General features: G+C 39.8%; 1 protein-coding gene across 2 annotated transcripts in view; it reads right to left on the bottom strand.

Annotated features, from left to right (window-relative positions):
- The window catches only part of map3k5 (mitogen-activated protein kinase kinase kinase 5), a 107,551-nt gene that overhangs the window by 61,045 nt on the left and 28,871 nt on the right, over positions 1 to 17,635 (bottom strand). For both annotated transcript variants that reach the window (XM_034699804.1, XM_034699806.1), the window contains exons 2-4: positions 14,650 to 14,789; positions 9,614 to 9,637; positions 3,219 to 3,412 (exon numbers count right to left, since the gene is read on the bottom strand). In XM_034699804.1, the coding sequence (XP_034555695.1) occupies positions 3,219 to 3,412; positions 9,614 to 9,637; positions 14,650 to 14,789 (358 nt within the window). The remainder of the gene's footprint in view (positions 1 to 3,218; positions 3,413 to 9,613; positions 9,638 to 14,649; positions 14,790 to 17,635) is intronic.

The following is a 17,635-nucleotide window of genomic DNA, read 5'->3' as shown; positions in this document are numbered from 1 at the left end:
AGCATTGATGGGTGTTTACATGAGGAACAGCATTTTCCAAGGTCGGTGCTTGGTCAATTTATCTATTCTAACTGTGGTTATGGCATTGTGCTGATGAAGTGGCAGCACTGTTTTGTAATCAGTCAAGTGCATCAGAAGAGATGCTGCCAAAACCGACCCTGGAAGAAAAGCTGAACGTATTTTAACTTGGAGTGCATCTATTCTTTTTGTGACTGCAGGCGAGCGTGTCTGTAGCAATAATTGTGTTCAAAAATTACAATGTAAAGCGCACGTGTGTTCATACTCACTATTATTTGTCTGTTACGTTCTCTCTGCCTCTCTTTGCCTCCCCAGCATCACCGGAGTGTAATACATTAATTAATACATGTAACAACTATTTAATTAATACTAAGTACCCTCACTTCTTGGTTACAGCATGTTATTAAAAAGTTCTGACATGCACTAATGTTTTAGAAAAATCCATATCGAAGCCGCTCGGATTTTAAATGGCACATCAAAAATATCAACACATCACACCTGTCCTCGCCAGCCTACATTGTCTGACAGTTTTTTATCGTGTCGATTTTAAGATCTTATTGATTACTTTTAAAATTTTAAATGGACAGGCTCCAAACTATTTAAGCGACCTTTAAACCCCCTATGTGCCTGGGCGGCCCCTCAGGTCTGTGGATGCATCTCTGCAGGTTGTGCCAAGATCCTGCCTTAAAACAAAAGGTGACCGAGCCTTTTCAATCAGAGCTCCAAGTTTGTAGAGCTCCCTGCCATTGACGATTAGACAGTCCACAACATTAACTGCTTTTAAATCCTCACTAAAAATATTTTTATACAAGAAGGCATTTCTCCACCCCTAATTCATGAATTTGCTCTGCATACAGAGTTTGCTTCTGTCTTTTTTCTTCCCCCTGTTTGTACCATGTTTTATGCTTTGTAATTTGCTGCTTTTTTGTTGTGAAGCACTTTGTAACCTTGTTAAGAAAAGTGCTATATAAATAAAGTTTATTATTATTATTATTAATATTTATATCGAAAATGAGTAGAGTGAAACGTGTGATTTTGATAAATAGTCACTGAGGCAGAGAGACAGAGAGGTAAAGATATAGGCATTCACAACACTGGTATAGGCTAACAGGCTGCAGCTAGGTCATGGGAACAGCTCGATATATCAGAACCATTATTCTAGGCCTGGGGATGATATTGAAAAGACTTAAGTCTATGGTGCATCAACAAACCAAAAATGTCTCCAACTGCAATAACAATATAGATCAGTCAACCCCCTATTATATGTAAATATGATAATCATTTTCTAAGGCTTGAGAGTGCAGCTTGTGAAAATAAGTGCATCCCTTTCTGTCTTTTCCTACTATCATAAGACTAGCATGTGAATGATGACACATTAGATCTTCTGCAATGGGAAATTTGGTGTTTATCTTCTACTTAAATCAACATACACCTAAACCTGCACTGAAAATAACCCCTATGCCATTGTTTTCCATTATGATCTTGCTTTCAGGATGATACCTGTGATAAGAACTAGTCAGGTAACATTGCATTCAGAGGAACTTCTTGTTCGCAGGACTAGCTTTACATAGATTAAAATTTTTGCTTCCTCAAACTCATTGATTTGCTGTCAGTGATAACCTGTTTCCTTCAACTGATGCAGTACCAGAAAATTCATGATTACATGGACATCTAGCTCTTCTCAAAGCCAAATACAATAACCAAATATTACTTAAGAAAGACAAAGATTTTTTTTCTGCTTAACCAATTACAACCAGAAACTCTTCAATTGTTTTATTTTCAAAACAATATCATGTAAAGATGTGTGAGAGAAAAAGCTTGCACAGCTAGCAAGCTAAACAGAGAAGATGTAGCCATGACTTCACGTTGGCTAGCTAAAGCTATAACTGAATTTACATCCTAATTTTGCCCTGGCTGTTGAATGTGATGATACATGTTCACTTTAGATTAAACAATATTACCCTATATGTTGTTCTATATCACTATATGAAACATTAAGTGGATTAAGTAATGATAGCAAAACACATCTAGCATTAGCTTATTTCAAGCTAGGAGTAGTAACGTTAGCTTTGTACTGAAGTGGTAGCTGTTAGCTTTTAGCTAAGAAATGTACAGGATTTCAGCTAAATAGTTTTTAAAAATAAAGTATAATATGTTTAAATTTAGACTTTGAAGAATGTAGAGTTTTTTTGGATTAATTACAATAGTGTTAATTAAGGTTTATACTGAAACAAGCAACAGTGAAAGACACTTTTGTAGATACATAGATTCAAAGGCAGAATGCAGTAACTTTTGTTCGTCTATAGTCAGCATAAATGTGCATAAAGCGAAATACAACCTTGAAAATCTGCTGTAAGATGCAGTAGCTTGAAAACAAAAAGCTGTTGTCCTGATATATTGCATATCATCCCTGTTCAAGATCACTTGCTATCACTTGGTGCCTCTCTCCCCTCCCTCCATGACATTTACTCTTCCCGCCTCACCTGAAAAAACCCTGCGCATAACAGGCGACCCCTCCCACCCGTCTCACAGCCTCTTCAGCCTGTTGCCATCAGGAAGGAGATTACACAGTCTCTGGGCCAGAACCAGCAGACTGAGGGACAGTTTTATCCACCAGGCAGTCAGGATGCTGAACTCTCCCTGTTTTGCCTCCTCTTCCCATAGTGCCCCCTTCACAGACTTAACCCAGTCACTGACCCCCCCCCCCCCCCCCCCCCCCCCCCCCCCCTAAAACAACGTTGAGGAGGTCTGTCATCCTCAGGAGTGAAATGCACAAACTCACTTTGATTTTAAATTGCACTATCGCAAAGTTTGTGCACTGTTTTTAAACTATATTTTATTATTTTTATTAGCTTACTCTTTTTATTTTAGCGTAACTTTTTCTAGATTTCCTGTTTATCTGTCGTTGCTAGGGTCTGAGAGAGAAACGTAATATCAAATCCTCTGTATGTCTGGTGCATACTGCAGTTTTGGGACAATAAAGAAGACTTTGAACTTTTAAACTTTACAATAATGGCAACACATAAGTAGCCTGTGTTTAGAGGGAATGCTATTTATGAATTTGAAAACCCACTGAAATGCAGCAGCCTAGAAGTCATTTGTAACATCAATACAGTGAACAAAGTGTAGTTTAAAAACACACAGAAAAATCTCCAGTCATTGGTCCAGAGCAGCCACTTTCAGTCTCTCGCTGTACTTACTGGGAGTTTGCCTGTGACACTTTGAGCAGCTGGGCGAAGCGGTCGAGCAGCGGCATGCAGATTGGTCCCAGCAGCATCTCAAAGCTGGGCTGCATCAGCTCGGTAAGGCCCTTCATCAGGCTGCTCTCACAGCAGTACACCTTGTTGTGGGGCGTCACCATGTACGGGATGAAGGTGTAGTTTGCTGAGCATGTCTGTTGAGACAGAAAATATCACTATGGTGAAATTTATGTGTCAACTTAGCGATGAACTTGCACACTCAACTTTTAAATACAGACCGTGTTTTTGCTAATAATGGGTAGATTTATGACTGCAAAAATGTAGTATATTACACGTTATAAACATTCAAAATTATCCTTGCAGTACAAGATGTGCATTCACAGTTAAATACAAGTAATCATTTAGTGATTACCTTATCTAAACCACGCACCCTGCACTCTTTACAACCAACTTTATGGACATTGTATAGTAAACAGTACACTGTAAAGGGAGGAAGCAGACTGCCTGGAGGAAGTCTGAAATGTTTCCCCTGTTGGAGACAGTTACAGGTAATGACATGAGGCTCAGGCTCTGATCGGCAGACACTGAAAATGGTGTTTATGTAGCAGCAAGCAGGGTGGCAGATTTGTATCAGCGGTGACAGCCTCATTAGTAGCTGCTGCCTTATAACCACAATCACTTACAAATTCCAAGCAGAAAGAGAAGTCTTGCTGCTCACCTACTGCAAAGCTCTACCCTGTTATTTCCTGCAGCTGTGGCATTCAGGAGTAATACTGTCTTAAGTCTGTTTCAGTTTTAGCAGCAGTCGTAGCACTTTAAGTGTTTGACTTTATTTACTTAGCTGTAATGCTAAACATATGTGTTTTGTCTGGAGGGAGATTCCTGTACTCTGTATCTGTATTTGTTTTAAGTGCACATTATCCTCAAGCCGCGGTCATGATGCTCCTGTTGCGGTGGTCCACCACTGCTGAATAAACACAGAGGAAACAAGTGCATGTGGTGTTTACAGACAGATAAAGAGAGAAAAAAACACACAGAGAGAGAAAGGCATAGAGAGAGACAGACAGAGAGACATAGAGAGAAAGGCAGGAAATCCACTACTGCCATCCTCGAGAAACATCCGAGATCTTTTCAATGCAAGCTATTCCCAGAATGTCAGATGTGTGTTGAAACAAAAACATAAGAGCGTCTGAAGGCGGTTGGGCTGCTACCCAGCTGCTTCTTGACTGCTTTAATATTCCATCATGGTTTCAGCTTTTCAGCCGTCTCTTTCAGAAAACAGTCTGACTACCAGGAGGAAAAAAAAGGAAGTGAAATGAAGGTGTGGCATTGAAGAAATGAAAGCAATTTGCAGACTTCCTTTTGTGCAATAGTGGTTGGTGACATCACCTGTTGCTGCAGCGTTGATGCATGCCTTTAAGAATAAACCTGTGACCCCTTCAGTCTATAACAAGTTTCAAAAATCCTCAAGCTATATTTAGCCCTTTTGTGTGTAAGTGCGATTCATGCAGTCATGCATGAGGGTCATATGACCTGGTTTGTTTTCACAGACTGATGCATATTTCAGAGCGGCTGCAGGTCATATAAAAAGCTAACCTCTGCTAGTCACCAACAGGTATCAAGTTTCTCAGCTTCCAGTGAAACACATGTGACTGTTACAGCTCATGGGGATTTTAGTGAATGTGACAGCGTCAGTTATTTAGTTAATGAGTCATCTGCTCTGTTAGCCTTGACGATGGTCCATCTATCTATTTGTAGGTATTGCAGAATAGTATTGGAGCTGCGAGCCCACGCACTCACCTTTACAGTGGTAACCACACAGCACAATGTCAGCACTTAATTTTTATGACTCTACCAACAGTCATTAATTACTTGAGGAAGTAGCCAATACCTACAGCCACACATAATCACATAATAAAAACTGTAGTTCATTGAGGATCCGCTCGAGGCTTGCTCCGGAAGTACCAGAAGTCACATACACATGAATAGGAAAAAGAGGATCTTTACAGCAGAAATAAACATGTTTACAGCCTGGTGCAAAAGGCGAGTGTAGTCTGGATAGCTCATGTCTCAATCGGCTCACACTGTACGGAGGATGAATTTTTTTCTAACGCAGCAATTTCGAAGATATTGAGATTACGAGTCTTCCAATGAGAGGCACAGCTGCCTGTGGGAACACTGTAGCTGTTGGCTAGGAGGCTCAAACTCTGCCTCTTTACGTCAAACTGGCTCGACAGCAGCAACATGGCTGCTGCCGCTGATTGGCCTCAAAACAGCGCTTCAGAAACAGATGGGTGACGTCACGGATACTACGTCCATATTTCATACAGTCTATGAGTCCGGCACTATCATGACTGCACACGCCAATCTGTGTTGGGGTGCTAAGAGGAAATCTGGTTGGGAGGGATAGTTTTGACATTCAAAGTCCCTCTCTCTGAACAGATGTTTACTCTGTGACTACCAACAGCAGCTTTAAGGACCAAGCAATCATCTATAAAATCATTCAAAAGTCAGCTCAAGAGTCATAAGCTGACGTAAGCAAAAATAACCTCTTTTGCAACAAGCAACCAACACCTGCCATGTCAGTTGGAGAAACAGAAGATGGTTGCTTTTGTTTACTTCTTTGTAAAAATGAAGACTCATTGTTTTATAATTTACTATAAATTTGGCGTAGTAAGTCTGCTTTTGTTTGGCACTTCTGAGAACAAAAAGCTTGACAGGTTTAGCAACTTTTAGCTAACTTAGCGTGGGATGAGTTAGCGTGACTGGCATTTTTGATTGTTTCCTGTGCCTTTCATTGCCAACTCTCTCATAAAGCTGGAAGTAGTGTTTCTATTTAGTCTAGCTCCCTCAAACAAAGGAAGGGGGCTCTGATAATGAGAGTTCATTATTATATATGATTATAGTGTTTAATTTCATAAAATATAGAATGCTTGAGTGTCATGCTTTTTGACTGCGAGTTCACTTGACTTGGTTACTTGCACAAGAGCAGTTCAGTCAGACAACTCACGTTTCAATTGTTTATTGTAACAGCAAATACATAGGACATGTTTGGCGCCCAGGCTCCGGCCTCATCACTCCCTGCAGATAAGTTTACATGCAGACATTGAGGAGTGATGAGCAAAACATACTGAACACCCCCAGAGCCTGCAGGTGGATGCTGGGGTGGCGGTGGGGATGAAAGAAAATTCAGCAATAGGCATGCAGGGCAGCAGAGGCGTTGACAGGCAGAGGGAGAGATGGGAGATTTTCTCTGTTTAATTAGACTGACAATTTGAGAGGCAGAGGGTGGGACTGGATGATGGTTATGAGAGTGGGTCATGTGAAGTGTATAGCAGTGCAGCTCGAGTTGTCTGCCTGAACTAGCTCCCAGGCATCGCTCCATTTTTTTTATTGTCTGAAAATCCCTCAAGACCTTTTTTGATTAACTGTATGTGATTAAAACATGATGTAAATGTACTTAAAACTTTGTAGGTGTATTACTGCGAATGAATACATCTTCAAACTGCTATTAAAATGTTTTTTTTTTAGGCACATGCAGAACAAACAGCCTCAATGCCCTCCAAAACACGGAATGTGCAATAAAAAGATCAAAACTCTGCTGATATTGCAAATTTAAGTGTGCTTTTATCTGCACAGAGGCTGGTTAAGAGCACACACACCAGAGCAGAGGGCTGTTAAGTGCCTTAATAGAAAAAAGACAGAAAGAGAACAAAGACAGCAAGGGCGCATATATAAAGGGAATGGTGGGTTCGCACTCTCACACTGTGGGAGATAAGCAGCTCTTCTCACATGGAGAGGGTCAGTGTCAGAGAGCGATGTTTCATGCAACACGGGGCCACCTCCTTTAAGTGAAAAGCCACTTAAGAGAGCTAAGCCTTTCATGTCACACATGAACACGGACTCCTGGACAACCATGAGTCTTCTTTCAGGCGTTTCTTGATCCCATATTTTACAGGGGCTGAATTGATCTACTGAAAGAAAACATGAACATCATCTAAGATACACTAGCCTATCACTTTTTATCGAAAAATAATTAAGTGCTGCTGAATGTAACACTTTATTAAAAATTGCATCCTACTTTGTCCCTTTCGGCACACAGTAGTTGGACTACTGCAGCGTCTTCCTGCTTCCTGCTGTCCCCATCATGGAAAACAGCGACACCACTGTGCTTTTGAATGTCACATTTCACTTTGAAAACTCCCCTACTTAATGGTGTTATCTCTATGAAATAAAGAAATGAATAAAATTAATCACTGCACTTCACAGAATAAGCTCTTTTAAGCAGTCTCTAACCTCTATTACCCCTTTTTTCGACCGAGGCAGTTTCAGGGCTGGTTCGGAGCCAGCGCTCAATTGAGAACCGTTTTTCGTGTTTTGACTGCGAGTGAACTGGCTCCCGGCCGGGAAAACCGGTTCCAGAGCGGCTCCAACTCTTTGCTGGTATAGAACTGCGAACTGCGAACAGCTTACATCAGGGGCGAGGCGCTGAGTTGCCGTGATCAAAAACACAAACCAAACATGTCTCCGCCATTGTCCTGCAGCGAAAAAATAAAAGAGACTAATGGATTCCAAGGCAAAGCAGTGGTCAGCCGAGGAGACAAGCTGCCGTTGTTCCCCATCGTTCGTGTTGTGAGGGAAAGTTCGCGCTAGTGCTGCTGGGAAAAGTGGTCACGTAAATCTGACGTCATGACGTGCCTCTTCCACGGGCACGAGCGTTGGAAAAACAAACGGGTACAGTGTTGGTTCGCAAGTTCAACCAGCTCCGAACCAGGGCGAGCACCAGCCCGGAAATACAACCCGGTTCGCGTTGGTCCAAAAGAGGTATAAGTCATGGTTTTACCACCCTGGTGTTGCAGTGCAGCATTTGCTTGAATGATAAATCTTAAAGTCAAGATCATAGAGTACATTTCATTGCATTCATTTGATTACCAAATCAAGATGCTAGTAAGAATTGCTGTATATATACACTGGAGTTTTAAGCATGCGATTAAAATGCAATTAATTGCAATTAACCACTAAAATTCAGCGATTAAACCCCATTTAAAAGTTAATCCTTTGACAGCCCTTCAAAGATTGATTGTTTTTCATTGGAACATCAGCAAGTTGAGACATAAAATTCTCAAACCATGATACAGTTGTTTTCTGTGAGTTGATACTTGTGTAGTAGATGTGAAATAGGCCTGGGGTGCCAGTTTAGCTTGGTTGATGGGTTCACTGAGGCTACAGCCCTTAGTTGTAGAATCTATTTCAGGTCTAATCATGATTTGATGCATAACATCTCTTTCTCTCTTCATATTTCCTGTCCATCTCAAGCTGTCCCATCAAATAAAGATATTCATCATACACAGGGAAAAAGCCTATGAAAGAAAAAGAGGTGTAGAGGGAAAGTAATATCGCTTCATTTAGATCCAGGCCTTTAAATGTGATCAGATCAAGATCATACTGTATTTGGCTTTGGGATTTTTGAGAATAACTGTACTTTGGTTTAAATCATTTTATATTGAAACTTGGGATTTACACCGCTAGGATTTACACCAAGAAAAGAAAGACAAACATTTGTAATTCCTGCGTCTCAATGAAAGGATTTCATCACTTTTACAGTTTTTGTTTGTCCCATACATTCTCACAAATTCACTTCCTTTGAGATATTGGTGGCTGGTTGGGTTAGAGAAAACAATTTTGTGAAAAACATACCTTCACGTAAGAAAAAACCCCAGAAAGAATTATTAAAATCATAAACTGTTTGAACCACTGATATAACAAAAGTCAGTCAGAATCCCACATGACTAATCGGTAAAGAGTAGTGGGAAAACAATGTGTTCCTTTTCTCTATCCTCTCTATAAATTGCAGTCAGAAAAAAAACATTTAAAATAAATACATAAATAAAAAAACGTACATGTTTTTTGACCTCACTATTTTTTTAGGTAAATCTATATAAATGTAAGATTCACTCGCTGAGTTTAGGTTGTAGATTAGTATGCTAGTGTTGGTAAAGCACAGGCTCTACTGCACCACCTAATTTGAATGCTGCAGTTTTTGCAAGTCAAATTTTCACAACTCCTGTGCATCTCAAGTCACGCCAATGCAGCGGCTTCAACTCGTGAAACAGCCGTGATCAAACACAAACATCTCTAAAGTGGAGGTGAAAATGTTTCATTTTACATTTCTGTGAAACCAAACACTCACAGCTTCTAAACAAAAATGTGCTGCATCAGCAAAAACCTTTCTAACACCAGGAGAAGAAACATAAGGTGTAAGACACTCTGCTCCCTGCACATTGCAAAAAAAGCATATTCTTTGCACCACATTATGAGTACGTGTGATGTGTGAGAAATGGGTGAGTAATGTGTGAAAGGCAAAGGAGGAAAAATAGATTGCTTTGTGTACTTACAGTGTTCTTCTGGCAAATTATATCCTGAAAGACAAGAAGAAAAAAGTGCATTTAGAGATTTAACAAGAACATTTTGTCCAAAGGGCAGCTTTGTTTTGGACAGTGTTTCTGATTAGAATGTAAAAAAAATGCCAGAAAATTCAATACCTGCCTCTTCACTGAGTCAGGAACATTTAATCAGACGGATACTGACTTTTGGGGGGTTTGGCAGACTGTCTAACATCTTAAGAGTGTTCACTTAAAAAGCAGTGCCACTTCAGCAGGAGATCGTGCCAGCTATCATTAAAGGTAGAAATGCAGCACTGAAGTAAAAGATAATGAGGTTTCATCATTTTCAGTGAGTGTTTCATGAGGAAGGAAACACATTCAATGTGTTTGTCAGGCACTTTTGTTTAGAATGAAACTCCACAGAGCAAGATTTACATAAGGGCAATGCTCATGGTAAAACAGATACGCTGAGGTTTCATGGGTGTGTGCATGAAGATATTTGGTAGAAAAGATCATTTTAACCCTCCTGTTATGTTGCGGGTCAAATTGACTCTTTTTAATGTCTATTTTAGGCAATATCTGCCTTCCAAACCAGCCAAGTGCAGCATACAAATCGGCATGTGACAGAAGAGATGTTGTGTTATTTATCAACATCACTTAATAAAAAATATAAATATTCAAAATGTAAAATAAAATAAAAAATATATATGTCATGTAAAACTATTGTATTTATATTTAGGGCTTTCTAATGTACATTTAAACATTCATTTTAATGTAAAAACGAGTGAGTTATCCTCATTGAACCATGATCTGTGAGAAGTAAAGAACACCAATGGACTAAATATTGATTTAAATGGTTAGTAATGGAGTTAAAATTTAGATTAAAAAAATGTGCATTTGGATTTTTTGGGGTTCTGACACCTTTGGATAATTGAATATGCCCCGGGTCAAATTGACCCAGGAACATTATTGCTGTTCCAGAGAAACGAACATAACAGGAGGGTTAATATCTTCTTGCAGTAGAAAAACGTGGCTGTCCTGCTACCTACACCTCCTCTGTGAACATTGGCCCCAGTATGCTCCTGATGAAAAGGTTGTTAATTAAGGGATAATGTCCTGCACAGTGAGCGGTTTGTAGAGAGGGGTCTGTCTGCAGGCTGCAGTAGAGGGATGGAATGTGTACCTATAAGTACCCTTTTCCACTAAAATGGCCCTGGTGCTAATTCTGGGCTGATGCTAGCACTATAGTGCAGAGTTCAGAACCTCCAAGAACTAGCCTGCTTTACCACAAGCAAAGGCCACAAGAGAGCCACGTCACGATAACCCTGCCCTAAGCCTGATACGCATTCCCCCCAGAGTGGGTGGAATGCGTATCAGGCTGTGGGCGGAGCATTTGAAAGACTAGGACATTTGTTTATGCTTTTTGTGGAATATTGGAACAAATGTTTGTATTCATCAGTGACATTAAAAATAAGGGTGTGGAAGTTAAACTGGGAGTTAAATTATAAAGAGTAGTAGTCCAAGGTTTATGTTTTCTGTGGCAGCCATATTTTCTCATTAGCTTTCATTATGCTGTGCTTATTTACTTGCCAGTTCTTTGATGGTATACTGTAATTGCTGCCAGGCTGCCAGACTGTATGACACATAAAAAACCCCTGATAAAAACATTGTTTGAAAAGTCTGCAGGCTTTAATCATCGTCCCTGATGGGATAAACTTCTCAACCCACAATATAGACAATGAATGGCTTGTTTATTTTTTAATATACGAGCATAACAATCTGCTTCTCACTGAGGAGCAAAAGGCATTAATGGTTGATTGCACAACCCTGATGCCACATGACTTCTACGTTCGTCATGTCATGCTGAGATGACCTTTACAATCAGACGAGATCTCCTCATTCTAGCTGTGATTCAAAATTGATTGATAGATTGAAAAATCCAAAGGATGTATCCAGAAAAACTATAGATTAAGATCCACCTGAAGCCTGATTTTAAGCCAGCAGAAGTACACTGATTACACAAAGGCTTCTTAAGGGTTGTCTGAGTATGTATTCTTTTGTATTCTTTTTTTAAAAGGCCTACTGTATTTTAGGAAAGCCCGACATTAAAACAACCCGCTTTGATACAATTCAGCTGCCTGATGGAGATCAGAGGAAACCACCAGAGAAAAGTGGTCTTTAAAGGCAGGGTGAGGTGCAGTTAACTAACTGCCCAGCCAGGCGGGCGGGCACCATGGAAAACCACAGGAAGTGAAAACTCATATAAGGTATCAGTTTGCATAAGGGGCTGGAACAGCCTGGCATTCAAGATAACCTTCTTCATGACTTAAAAAGCAGAAATAATGTAGCACAGAATGCTAATTCTCTTTAAATGTCATGTTAAAGGTGGAGACAAACCTCCCCTGGCAGCCTTTATGAAGCTATATGTTAAGCTTACATTTAGATCGCTTGCTGTGAAGCCCTGCTGCTATTAATATCCTCCTGCAACCTGCAATAAGGGCTCCAGTGTTCCTCTGCCACACGTCACCTACAGCAGGAGTTTTGAAACGTGTTAAGTTTAGGCCTCAGACTGTGTGAACTACGTCTGGTCTACCTGTAAGACTCACATTGCTGTCATACACTGACTCAGACAACATCTATTTTGGATTCTGGCCCATTAAAGTTACAGTGTGATATTGTTCTTTTACACAGTTTTGCCACTCTTATTGCAGATTGGTTCCTATAGTAGGGAAATTTCACTGTATAGTTCAGTCTACAGAATTTCAATAGTTATTGTGATTAATCACATCTTTGACTGCATGTTTTAAATTTCTATTATTTTGCATTTCACAACAATTTGAAAATTCGTATTAAGAAAGCAAATCAATTGTCACCAGGGTCTTGATTAAGGAATCAAATGAACACAATTAAATGTCCTTCATGATCTTGACTTTTAGATTCAGCCACACGGCTACACCAGAGAGGTCTGTTACCTTGACATGGAGGCAGGAGAAAGCTTCAAATTGCTTATTCTGTGAAATACAGATTCCTGTTTTGTTAATTAAAATGTTGAAAAATTACATTGTTACACATCAGGAAATATGCAGGAGTGCTCACATTAACTTTTTAATCAGCGTTGATATGATGTGCAGTTACCCTGAGATTATTTTGATTACTCATTGAGATTCAATGATCTCTGGTTAATTTGTCAACAGTTGCGCTATTTAGGAGTTTCAGTTAAAAATGTTTCTTTGTTTCATACAGGTCCTGTATGAATACAGATATTGTTCCCCGCAACAGTAAGGCATATCACAACATGCCAACCTGACGACGTGTCTTAGCCCCAAGTCCTTTTTAGTGTTGACATGCAGTCAGTTGCCACTCATTTAGCCAGCATTGTAGTTCACTTCTTTGCTTTAGTTTCATCCACATGTCTGTGAAGATTTGCGCACTTAGAAATGGTGCTCTGCAGACTTTCCTGATGTGGTTCTCGCTGACATCAGTCTGATTCGCTGCACCTGTATGCTTAGCTTGTGGGTGGTATAGCTTACACTTGAAGTACTTCTGTGATATTTCAATTCCGTTTGACACTAAGTGAGTTTTACTTCTGATATTTGACTGAGCTGTCTTGAAGTTGTTAAAAGAAAATTGTACCATTCAAAAGCCCCATGGTGCCTTTATTTTGCAGTACGGCAACAGCAGTAGCAGGAAAACACAGGTGTGACTGTAATGTTGTGAATTAAAGGTGACATATTATGCTCTTTTTCATTAAAATATATTGGTCTAAGAGGTCCCCAAAACATGTCTTTCAAGTTTATTGCTCAAAAAAACACTTTGAAATCAGATTTTGGCATGCCTGTAAACCCCTCTTTTTCAGCCCTGCTCAGAACAGGCTGTTTGTCTGTGCCTTTAAATGAGAATCTCTGACCACGCCCCCTCAGGAAGTGGATGTGGCCTCAGCTCTCCAGCACTTTGATCTAATGTTTACATGTTGGCTGCATAGACATGGCTGCTCACAGACCCGTGTTACTTCAACCCTCTGGATTTGGATTTTGTGTTTCTTGTTGTTTTATTTGTCAGTATGTCGACTTATGTCTTGGTGCACAGCTACGAACATGTAGCTATGTGGCTATGCTAACAAGTGCTAGCACTTTTCCATAAAAAATTAAAAATCATCCACCAGATCTTCAAATCTGCAGACGTGGGGGGTAAAACCGACCTTTGTGTTCATTAAGACAGCCTACAACTAGTATGCCTCCCTCCTAAGCTCCTTGTTAGCACACGTGTGTGCAGGGAATGAAAAACGGAGGAGGAGTTGAGTTGTATTTTATACAGTCTATGGGCTGAACAAGCTCCGAGCTCTGACTTCCGTTACAGACCGGATGTCATTGTGACGTACGAAATTCACGGAAAATTGGATCGGCTCATTTCAGCACACATTTACAGAAAGGTTGAGAAATCAGAACGGGGCAGAATGGATTTTTTTTTTTCTCTCGGGGGGTTTGTAGACATGCCAGGGACACATATTTCAGGTAGAGAACCATTAAAAAGTTGATTTTGCATAATATGTCACCTTCAACTCAAAACACAGGGGGACAGGCCACTTTTCCGCAATGGCATTTTGTGAGTTGAATTTGTGCACCAAAATTCAATGGATTCATCCTAGGCTCATGCTACACTTTCCCACCAAGTTTCATCAAAATCTAGCATGTAGTTTTTCTGTAATTGTCCTGATAGATAGAGAAATGGCATCAAGAAAAGCATTTTTTAGCATAATAAATACAAACAAGAACAATGGATTGTCACTTAAAAAGTTTATGCCTAATTGATTATCGTAATTGTCTTTCCCCATTAAATCCAGATAAGGTGGGTATCTCAAACGGTTTCACAAATGCACTTCCTTCCATCAAATCATTGATGTATTTCCCTGCCTCTGCCACCAAATTTAATTTCCGCCAATCCCCCGTCTCCCCTCCTATATATAGCCTTTAATCAGCACCCTTGGGAGCCGCGGTGATTGTTTGGTGGATGTGTTAAAGTGATGAGGGCAGTTGATAATGACAGCTTACCTGCAGGGACTGGAGGGAGTCGGAGTTGGTGTCGCAGTACAGGATGATGTTGTTGGCCATGCTGAAGCTCTCTCTCACTCCCAGGTGATAAAAGAGCGATGGCTGGCGGAAAGCATCTGTCATCTCCACAACAGCGATGTCTAAAGGGTGAGAAGTAGAGATGTCATGTTAAGTGGCAGTGTGGATCTTTAAATGAAGAATAACACCAACGCTAGGCAATGACAGTTATGTTTCCAATCAAGCCAAGCATGAAAACACCAAGACACAATGCTCTTCTCTTCTTCACTAGTGTTTTTTTAATCCCATAATAGACTGTAATAACTTCTCTGTGTAATTCTTTAACACTGAAACCGCAGCAGCAGCAGGAGATGTATTTCTCCTTACAGCTGGACTTGAATTTCACAATAACATTTATTTTCGGTTTATCTTTATTCCGTTTCGTCTTTATAAGTTTTAAAGAGTAAGACTTTTTTAAAAGGCATTACCTCGGGGAACTCAGTAAGGTGCATTTGATGCTGCTCTTAATTGTTGTGGCTCTGCAAGGTCAAAGGTTAATGGTTTTACATTGAACCACTTTATGTGCTAGTGTTGATAAAACAAACTACAGGTTGTTGCAGGGGATGTCCATTCACAAGAGCTTTTCCTGCAGTCTCTGTATGACTCACATATAGATTCTGGTGTCAGAGAGACAAGTGGAGCTAATTCAGATTCACACTTAATTAAAATATGAGAGCATCTGCAGATGACAATGGTTTGACCCACCTCTTCAACCTCATCAATGGATACCAATACACTCAATACCACAGCAACTCCAGCTGGACTCAAGGATAATGTTTTCTGGATCAATAGGTCATTAGGAGTAAATATTGCTGTGTGTCACTCAAGCCAGCAGGGACTACAGCTTCTGGTGGGGGCTGGAGAGTTCTAAGCCTTGAACCGAAAGACCTCAGCTAAAGCCCACAGGTGTGTGTGAATCAGATCATCCGAAGCCACATGACTCCTTTACTAGTTAAACCCTCCCCCCACCCACCCCTTAATTCCTTTAATGACAGCAAAATTGGATGTTTATCATCAAACATTCTTATTGAGATGTAGAAAAGTGGACAGAGAAAGTATAAATACACACATACACATACATAAGAACACATATGTATACACATGTATATGTATATATGTGTATAAATATGTGTTCTTATGTATGTGTATGTGTGTGTACATATGGATTTGTTTTATATTTTTATACTCCATATTTATACTAGCTCCTTAAAGGAATTCTGCTGGCAATCACCAGGAAGAATCCCAAGCACTCTCTCTGTTCTTGTCTAGAAATGTTGTATTATCTGTTTCTCTGTGAAGCCGAAGGCAATTTTCCACATTGTGGACAAATAAAAGTTCTAATCTAATCAAATAAAATCCTATATCATGTATCAAGGTTGGAAAATATCCTCTTAAGTTACATTTACAACAGATTAAAAAAGTATTATTAATTTGCGATCAACTAATCGTTCGACAGTCCATAAAACCATTGAAAGCAAAATGATAACATGCTAAATGTTAGGAAAAGTGATTTCCCAAGACATGATAAGACTTTATTTTAATCGAAATGCGAAAACTGTCAAAACACGAAAAATATGTTTGATAATATCTAATCACAGCAGTAAAAAAACAGGCTGATACAAGCAGCATGCTGCTAGCTAGAAGCATCAGTAGTTGCTAATCACACATTTAATACTGCATGTGTTTTTAAAAATTCAACGTTAAGATAAACTGGTGAAAACACAGGATAAGATATTGATTTTAGTACTGTATATAAACAGCAGCAATATATTTTGTGGCGATATTGCGGACGCTGGCGATTACTGTTCCAGAGTCCAGGCTCTAACAGAGAGTGAAACTTTAGCTTAAGCTTTAGCAAGCAAAACATTAGAAATCATGAGTTTATAATCACACATTAGAGACTGGGGTTTTCCTAACTATTAAACATACAGAAAGGTAGAAACAGCAACAAAACTTTTGCTAAATATCAGGATTATTTCATAATGTTTTGATAGACACAAAGAGTTCAGGGCCAAACTGGGGCTGATGTTAGCTTAATTTTTTTATGGCCCTCGGCTTGTTTTTGGGGTCACTGTTACATCAGTCTACTCTAAAAGAAATCTAGTTACATTCATTTAGGGGTAAGCCTATGTCGGTTAAATAATCATAACTATCAACTAATCTAATCACACAAGTATCATTAGGGCACTCGGTATTGGCATATCCCATAATCTCACTATGGGATTGGGTATCGGGAAGGAAAAGTTGTACTGGGATAAGCATGAAAGTGTTTAGAAGGCCCACACATAAGGTGGGGAGGTACACACTGTCCCTGAGGCCGCCTCATGCTACTGATAACAACAAAAACAAATCAGCCCGGCGGCTGTTCTCCTGTAATGACAGAGGAGCTCAGAGAGTAACAGAGATAACACTGCTCACTGGTTTCTCATCTGTTTCCAACTACCCTCCTCTCTGCACAAACATATTACACAGAGCACAGAAGAAGAAAATCTTTCATCCCGCCCGCAGAATATTTTACCCATAATGGGTCATTTCAAACCAGCGCCTTTAAGAGTCTGAGAACTTCTACGAGAGAAAAGCACCAAGGTTTTCGGTCATGATGACAAAGTTGTTTTGGGTTAATGGGGCAATGTAAACACCTGCAGGCAGGTCAGATGACAGGTCGTTCTGTTCTTAACACTGATACTGCAGTAAAAGCATGGGATTGCCTCTCTGTATTGTTCTTGTTTTGTTTAGAACAAGATTATTAATATCAGGTATAATCAGGGCATTTTGCATTTTGATAGAGCAAACTGTGAGACAACAGTAAGGAGAATAGCAGGCAAGCTAGCAAGTACAACACAGATCAAAGTTTCACAAGTTTCATTACAAATGTACAATTCAAAGACAACATTTACTCATTAATGTGTTCAGTAGTCTATGCAGGCGT

Source organism: Notolabrus celidotus, chromosome 13 (genome assembly GCF_009762535.1).
Source record: "Notolabrus celidotus isolate fNotCel1 chromosome 13, fNotCel1.pri, whole genome shotgun sequence".
In the NCBI taxonomy this organism is placed as follows: domain Eukaryota; kingdom Metazoa; phylum Chordata; class Actinopteri; order Labriformes; family Labridae; genus Notolabrus; species Notolabrus celidotus.
The sequence above is the reverse complement of the archived record's forward strand: the minus strand, read 5'-3'. Positions and strand labels throughout refer to the sequence as shown.